Source organism: Suricata suricatta, chromosome 4, assembly GCF_006229205.1.
Source record: "Suricata suricatta isolate VVHF042 chromosome 4, meerkat_22Aug2017_6uvM2_HiC, whole genome shotgun sequence".
In the NCBI taxonomy this organism is placed as follows: Eukaryota; Metazoa; Chordata; class Mammalia; order Carnivora; family Herpestidae; genus Suricata; species Suricata suricatta.
The window spans coordinates 78760632-78768767 of record NC_043703.1 but is presented as its reverse complement, the minus strand read 5'-3'; the positions used below and the strand labels follow the sequence as shown (position 1 = coordinate 78768767).

Genomic DNA, 8136 nt, shown 5'->3' with positions numbered 1-8136 from the left:
CATACAAACTGTTAAGAGCAGATAGTGCCATAGGAGGAAAGGGAAATTAAAGCAGAGGAAGTGGGTCTGGGATCACAGAGTAGCAGCCTGCACTGTTTGATAGGTTGGCAAGGACAGGTTTCCATGGGGGGGGGGGGTGTCTGAGGTGAGCAGAAGCAGCTGGAAGCAACTGAGGGGCCATGAAATTCCCTGGGGAAAAAGTGGTATGTACAGCAAGCAGTCTCTGAGGTGACAGAGAGCTTGTGTGTTGGGAGGAACAGCCAGGAGGCTGGAGAGGCTGAGAAGAGGAACAAGGGAGAGAATCAGGAAGAGTGTCAAAGAGATTGCCTGGCAGGCAGGCTTAAAACTTTCTGGAACACCCTGTCCTCTTTTACATTGAGTTTGGCAGGGCAATGTGGCAGGCATGTGGAAGCCAGCCATAGGTGGAGGAGAGTTGTGTGGGATTCGGTGGAAGAGTCTAGAGCAGCCCCTGCAGACTTACGGGCCCAAGTGATTGCTTTACTCACCAAGCCACCATTTCTCATTCCAAGGCCAGGGGGCTGGGGTGAAGGAGAGTTCAGACAGTTGGGAAGAGACAGACAAATGGCCACAGGAGCACTGTCCAAGTCACGGGTTAGCTCTGGCTGATTAAGTGACCCCAGTGGCTTTAGAGATCTGCATAGTTCCCTAACTTGGTCTTTTGAAATGTTGGGGCCAAATTGAATGAGGATTTAAACCCATCTCAAACTCTGAATTCTTTTAAAACCATAAATCAGTCTTTATATATTTTACCTCCTAGAAACAGAGGACATGGTGAGAATCCCTGAGTCCCAGAGAACCCAGGATCACATAATTAGATCTCAACCGCTCTTCCCACACAGCGCTGTCAGAAGGAAGAGAGGCCTGCCTGACATGTGGAAGGCTGTTGTTTGTTGAGCCGAGTAACTTCACATGCCAGGGAAGCGCTGTTAGGATTTATGAGTGGATTCAAGGCATATTTGGGGACTGAGAATATTGTTTTATCATGTGTGTTTTTTCATGTTACTAAAGCCATGAATGGCACGACTTCTGGTGGTGGAAAATAAGGACAATATGATGTGTAATTGTTCTCCAGGTATCAGTGCAAAAAATGACTGAATCCGAGTTGCTTGATGTTGCATGAGGACCCATGGGGAAAGTGGTGTTGGCTGCCACAACCCATGTCTCCCTTTGGGTCAACAGCCCTAAGACACAGGTCACCACTGTTCTGGTGTGGCTCATTCTGTCCCCCTGTAGGTTTCTTCTGTAATTAGTAAGAAGACAGTTCTTCAAAATCACTAGCTCAAGCTGCTGCAGGATTAATTTTAATTTGGTGTTGTGTTTAGAAGGAACTATATATGTTCAAATGGTGGAGTTTTGCAAATGTTATGCTTTTAGACCCCTAACATCCTTAGGAGGCATTTTTGCTGGCTGTAGGGGACAGATTCATCATTGTGTGGTTCCTTGTCTGTGAATCCAGAAACTGCTGCTTCCATGTGTAGGCAAGGCACCAAGCTCGGGCAGATCGCAGGGGGAGGGTGATGGTTCATCCCAAGGCTGCAGCTGCCTTCCTGACATGCCTGTTACCAACTAAAGCTGCCTCACATGCTTGGCCCTAGCTCAGCCAGGTAAAGTACCAGGTGTACACAAAGGACTGGGTTACAGTTCTAGGAGATAAACCTGAATTGCATTGTTGGCAATGATCATCTTACATGCAGTGGTATCTAAGAGTTCTGTGGCATCTTGGGGCTTCTTCAGGATTCTGTCACAGGCTTTACTTTCATGGACATTCTAACAAGGACATTTTTTTTAATGGATAAACTAGAGTAAAAATTTTTATTTTCCATAGGATTACTTATATTAGCAAACAATCAACAATTATAAATAGGCAAAATTATTGTATTCCAAAACTGGGAATCTGGGCAGGTGTTAAAAATAATCATGTACAGATATAATGGCTGACATTCACAAGATTTCAATAAATAAGAAAAAAACAGGTTATATACAAATATAGATCTCTCCAATTTTGTATAATTGTAGATTTGCCCTAAAATATAAATGTGTAATATATGCAGTATTTTAAAGAGTATAATTATTTGATACTAGATACTGATTAATTCTAACTAGCTGACAAAAATTTGAAATTCAAGTTTCTTTATCATCAAGAAGATAATTCCTTCTCTAATATTTGTATAATTAGAGATTATATATATTAAGAGTGGTTAAGCCCTGAAGGCCCTGAAACACAACCATTTCAGCTCAGATCCATGTCATCCCACTTGGAAGTTTGTGGGCCTTGAGCAAGATTTTTACCTTCCATAAGCTCTATTTTTCCTCATTATTTTAATGGCAATATTATTACCATACATGAAGGGTTTTGTTACTAGATTTAAATTGGTTAATTATATACATGGCAATGAGAAAGAATGAAATCTGGCCATTCGTAGCAACGTAGATGGACCTCGAAGGTGTCATGCTAAGTGAAATAAGTCAGGCAGAGAAGGACAGATACCATATGTTTTCACTCATAGGTCTAAAAGAAGAAACTTAACAGGGGACCATGAGGAGGGGAAAGGGGGGAAAGAGTTAGAGAGAAGAAGGGAGGCAAATCATGAGAGACTCTTGAATACTGAAAACAAACTGAGGGCTGAAGAGGGAGCGGGAAAGGGGAAGAGGGTGATGGTCATGGAGGAGGCCACTTGTGGGGAAGACCACTGGGTGTTATATGGAAACCAACTTAACAATAAACTGTTTTTAAAAAGTGGGGGCATTTTTATAAAGGTTTCTGAGTATATTAGTTCATCGCATCAGAAAAAAACAGTTAGAAGGCTTCATATTAGACTGGGAACATGCCCATGCTTGTGGCAACCTTGGGAAAGGTGTTCCCACTCCTCCTGTGGGTGGGCTGTTTTGTGTCATTGCAGGGTTTTGGGAAGATGGGATGTGTTATCCCCATTGCTCAGCCTCAGTCTCTCTACCCATGATGTGTGGCCATGTCTGGAGAGACCACAGAGAGGTGGTGAGCCCTGGAAAGAGTCTACCGCAATTGCATTGCAGTTGCTAACTAACCTTCCAACCCCCCTCTCTCTCCAACCCCATGTTCCAGCTTCCCACTCCTCAGCCCAGGCTCAGGACCGACCAACGGCCACCGTGTCACCCCTGCGCACCCAGAACTCCCCATCCCGCCTGGCCGCCGCCAGCCTCAGGCCACACTCTGTGGTGTCCCCACAGCATATCCACCAGCCCCAAGTGCAGATGGTCATCGGGTCCCAGTGCCTCCGGCCAGCCATCCCGCTTACATCTGCAGCATCAGCTGTCACACCTCCCAATGTCAATGCTGCCAACCTCAATGAGGAGGCTGGAGGGGGACCCGTCAGTGGCCTGTCCACATCCAGCCCCACCAACACAGGATGCAGAACAGATGAGAAAAAAAATGAAAAGGTAAGTGGCCCATCTTGGGCAAGCCCTGGTCATGGCCCGGTTTTTTACTGTAACTCTTTGGCACCAGACACCAATGATATTTTGTAAAATGAAGGTTTGAATTAGGGCACCAGGTTCCTGCCCTCAGATGCATCAGGCCTATGACAGAGATGGAGGCCAAACCAGCAAAGCAGCTGTCCTTGGAGTGGAATTCAGGCAGGCCCCAGGTTCTGGGAGGGCTGACATGGGCCCAACTATAGAAAAAGATATCACTTCCTCAAGATGCCTTAGCTCTGTCTCCTGGAAAATCACTGTAATATATTCATTTTGTTAGAACAAGAGATTTATTACCAAGTGCCAGGGGATATTATAATATTAAATATACAAATCCGCTTATGTGCAGTGTAAACAGCACCCCTCCCTTCAATGTCATCCCTGTGTAATCCACAGCCTATTCAACCACATGGGGCAGACTTGTTTTCTGAGGAGAAACAAGAGGGAGATGCTGGTCTGACAGTTGGTATAGATAGCATTTCCAGTTATTCTGTCTTTAAATTTTTTTAATGTTTATTTATTTTTGAGAGAGACAGAGAGTGAGTGGTAGAGGGGTAGAGAGGGAGGAAGACAAAATGAAAAGCAGGCTCCAGGCTCTGAGCTGTCACCACAGAGCCTGACGCAGGACTTGCACCCATTAACCACAAGATCATGACCTGAGCCAAAGTTTGATGCCCAACTGACTGAGCCACCCAGGTGCCCCTCAGCTATTCTTTTAACTGTGAAGAAAATTGGGCTTATTTCACAAAGAAATCAGAGTCCAATGAGCTTGCCTCTCTTGCTACCCAGCCAAACACTGGATTAACCAAGATTAGAATCCAGTTTTCAAATCAGTGCTGCCCAACAAAACTATAGATCAAGTCACATATTTAATTTAAAATCTTCTAGTAGCCACATTTTTAGTAAGTAAAAATAATTTTAAAAATAAAATTGAAAGACAAAATTCATTTCAATGGTATAATCTATTAAACCCAATATCCAAAACTATTATCATTTCAACATGTAATTGATACTAACAAATTGTTGATGAGATATTTTGCCATTTTTCACATTCAGTCTTTTAAATCCAGTGAGACATTTCCAGTGCTCATGGGTCACTGCATGGCCCATTGCTGTATTAGATAGTTCAGATCCCACCCGTCAGCTGGGAACTAACTATTCTCTTCATTGGCCTTGCTGTATGAATGATTTATTCTCATTCCCTCTTGGGTTTACCACTTTAAATATTTCTTTTAAAACCCCTTCTATGTAAAACTAGAATTTTGATTAGAATATGCTATCCAGGGTTTCAGTGAGCCCCACAACACTAGATGGTACATTCAAGGCAAGGACAGTCTCTCCTGTTCCCTGGGGACAGGACCAAAACCAGTGTTGACTGTCCAGTCCACATGCTCAGGGTGCCTCAAAGGCATACCCACAAGCTCACCTCCTGTGCTTGGCCAGGAGCCTCTCAGAGATGTACTCCCCAGACTCCTCAGGGCCACCATGTCAGTGTTCAGGCCTCCTCACTCCCTGTCTCATCTGCTCCAGAGGAATTTCTTCCTACACTCAAAGGTGTGGAAGAGGTCTCAATGACTGCCACTGCTGCTGTGCTTTCAGCCAGCAGAGCTCAAGTCCCCTCAAGAGCAACAGGGTGCCCAGGCATGAAGAGAAAAGGATGCGCATGTTTTGCATCCATGTCTGTTTGCATCCCTTAGGCTTGCTCCCTTCCACCTTGCAGCCTGGTTAGGAGATGTAGCTGGGTCCCATCAGGAGGCACAAGTGGATGTACAAGCCCACTCTCTTACTTGGATACTCTTCCTGGAAGACTCAGTCCTCCAGGCCTTAAACAGAGGATGGACTTTGAAAGGAAAGGACAATAATAGTTCTGTAAACATTTCTGATTCTTTAGCAAAAAATTCTCTCTGGTTTGCAAAACCATAGGGCTAACTTCAGTATGGCTCATGACAGTAGAGCCAAGCTAGTAGGAATCTACACTGAGGGAGATACTGTTCACCATCGTGCCCTCCTAAGCATGTTGCTAGGGAAAACCAGCACTAGGTCTTTGCTTCACATTCCCAACCTATTAGACATTTAGCTGGTATTTTATTTTTACTGAAGGTTTACTCTCTGCTAATAATTCTCCTCCATCAGCAAAGAATAGTGAGTCCAGGAGACATGTAGAGGGTCCCTCTTGGAAGGAAGTCCTGCTCCCAGAAGGAATGTAGCAGATATGTCCACTTAGCTCTGGCAGCAGAAATGTATGGGCAGGCACTAGCCTGTACCCAGCTAAGCTCAGAGCTGGGCACAGACTACTTACAGCATGGTGGCTGTTCATGCTGTACTCCCAAGTAGGAAGTGAAGTGGACATTGTGGGCTTAAATGAGCATGTGTTCATAGGTATAGCAGCAATCATCGGCATCAAACCCTGGTAGAGAAATACTGTATATTGTTCTTCCACATGTTATGTGTGGTTTTTTATTTCTCACCTCTCAAAGCAAAACAAAACAGAAAAAAAAAACCCACTGGTCTGAGAAAACACCTGTTATGGTTTTCCTTTCTGTATTCCCAGTTGAATTTCTCCTACTTTAATTTTTTAATGTTTATTTATTTTTGAGAGAGGGAGGGGTGAGAGAGACAAAGCATGAGTGGAAGTGGGGCAGAGAGAGACGGAGACACAGAATCTGAAGCAGGCTCCAGGCTCTGAGCTGTCAGCACAGAGCCCAATGCGGGGCTTGAACCCACGAACCATGAGATCATGACCTAAGCCAAGTTGGATGATTAACCAACTGAGCCACTTAGGTGCCTCGAATTTCTCCTACTTTATAGTAAAGTGCAAAATATCCACAGTTGCAGTTTCTAGTGGAAGAGCCAAGACAGTGGCTGTTCACATGAGCCTGTCTGGTATTCCGCAAGCTGGTCAAGTGTGCCCAGGCTAGGGCTTGGGGTACCCTCATGCTGCCTCCCCCTTCCTCTGCCAGGACCACCACTGAGCAGATGTGATCAACTTTGAAAACACAACATTTGGCTTCAAGTCTGTTTCTAGGGTAACCCCATCACAGATGTGCACATGTCTAATTATGGTGAAAAGATTTTTTAAGAATAATTGACAGTATTCTCCAGGTTGTTTCTGTTAGTGAATTTTCCTCTGAAAAAGAAGGGGCTCCCAGACCTGCTGTCCACAGAGACCAAAGACCACAGCACCTGCATGTTCTCACAGTACTGAGCTCTTCTGGAATTCAGTCCAGGCCCTTCTAAGCATGTACACAAGAGAGAACACCTTAGCTTATGGGGCCCCTGGTGCCTGAGGTAGGGACAGCGTGATTCTCTCCTGAGAGCATGGGAGAGTTATTCCTGGGTGTCCCCAAGTGTAGGGTATGAAGAGGCCACAAACCTGGCTCATGTGCACTGACTGATGTGCAGAGATTCCTGGGCAGCTGGCACTCTGCTAATTCCACCCTCTGGGATTGGGCTTCTCACTGCTGCTGTGGACAGGCCTTGTACATTAGCCCTGCTTGGTCCACTCTTGGATTGAGGCCTCCAGAGAGACTCAAGTACTGCCAGAGTGGGGACTCTTTCTATAGATTGGATTCCAAGCCAGAGTTCCTCTCTGGGCACAGGGCTTTTGTCACAGTGTACATCTTCCAGCTTTTCTCTCAGAGCTTCTTCCTGACCATCTTCCTGGTCTTATGGCTTCCTGCAGGAGCTGGCCTGTGGCTGGGCTGCCATCAGACAGCAGCTTCATCCTCCTGGAGAGCTTGCCACTTCCTCCAGTGGTACCCAGTCCAGCAGTGTGCTCTTGTGCTACAATCCTGAAGCCCCAAGTGCTAATGCCTGTAGTGCTCCCTACACTAGTACCAGATGGTAGGCAGAAGACAGGCCAGAGATGGGGGAGTTCTGGTCCAAGGATTCACTCAGAGCTCTGGACAGCACTAGGGACTCTTCAAGTACCTGGGGCCATTTGGGATAACCAGGGATCTCTTCTGCTATGGGACGGATCTATCATTGGTGGCCCTGCATGGGAGCAACCCCCTCCAAGAAGATCTGAGAAGGATGTATACTGTAAAGTCAACAGGGTACCCCAGGCTGGATGGACCCCTTCCTAATCTACCAGGTTGGAACAATAGAAACACTCAGACCAAGGGGAAAACCTTAGGACACAGAGAAGACCCCAAAACATGAGAGAGACCCTACCATATGGAAATCATGAAGGTTCCAATCAGCTTGTGAGGGTCATTGGAGATCTTCCCATCCAAGAACTTGGTATAGTATTTCTATACACTCTTTTTTTCATGTTTGGAATATTAATTTATTTTTTTATAGTTTATTGTCAAGATGGTTTCCATAAAACATGCAGTGCTCATTCCAACAATTGCCCTCCTCCATGCCCATCACCTCTTTCCCCATTCCCCCACCCCTTCAGCCCTCAGATTGTTTTCAGTACTCAAGAGTTTCTCATGATTTGCGTCCCTCCCTCTCCCTATTTCCCCCTTTCCCCTCCCCCATGGTCCTCTGTTAAGTGTCTCCTGTTACACTTATGAGTGAAAACATATGGTATCTGTCCATCTCTGCCTGACTTATTTCACTTAGCATGACACCCTCAAGTTCCATCCATGTTGCCATAAATGACCAGATTTCATTCTTTCTCATTGCCATGTAGTATTCCATTGTATATATAAACCACAT

At 45.4% G+C, this 8136-nt stretch overlaps 1 protein-coding gene across 1 annotated transcript in view; it reads left to right on the top strand.

Annotated features, from left to right (window-relative positions):
* Positions 1-8136, top strand: part of SH3RF3 (SH3 domain containing ring finger 3) — a 383052-nt gene that overhangs the window by 314974 nt on the left and 59942 nt on the right. Inside the window, exon 9 of the mRNA XM_029937043.1 lies at positions 3104-3438. Within this exon, the coding sequence (XP_029792903.1) occupies positions 3104-3438 (335 nt within the window). The remainder of the gene's footprint in view (positions 1-3103; positions 3439-8136) is intronic.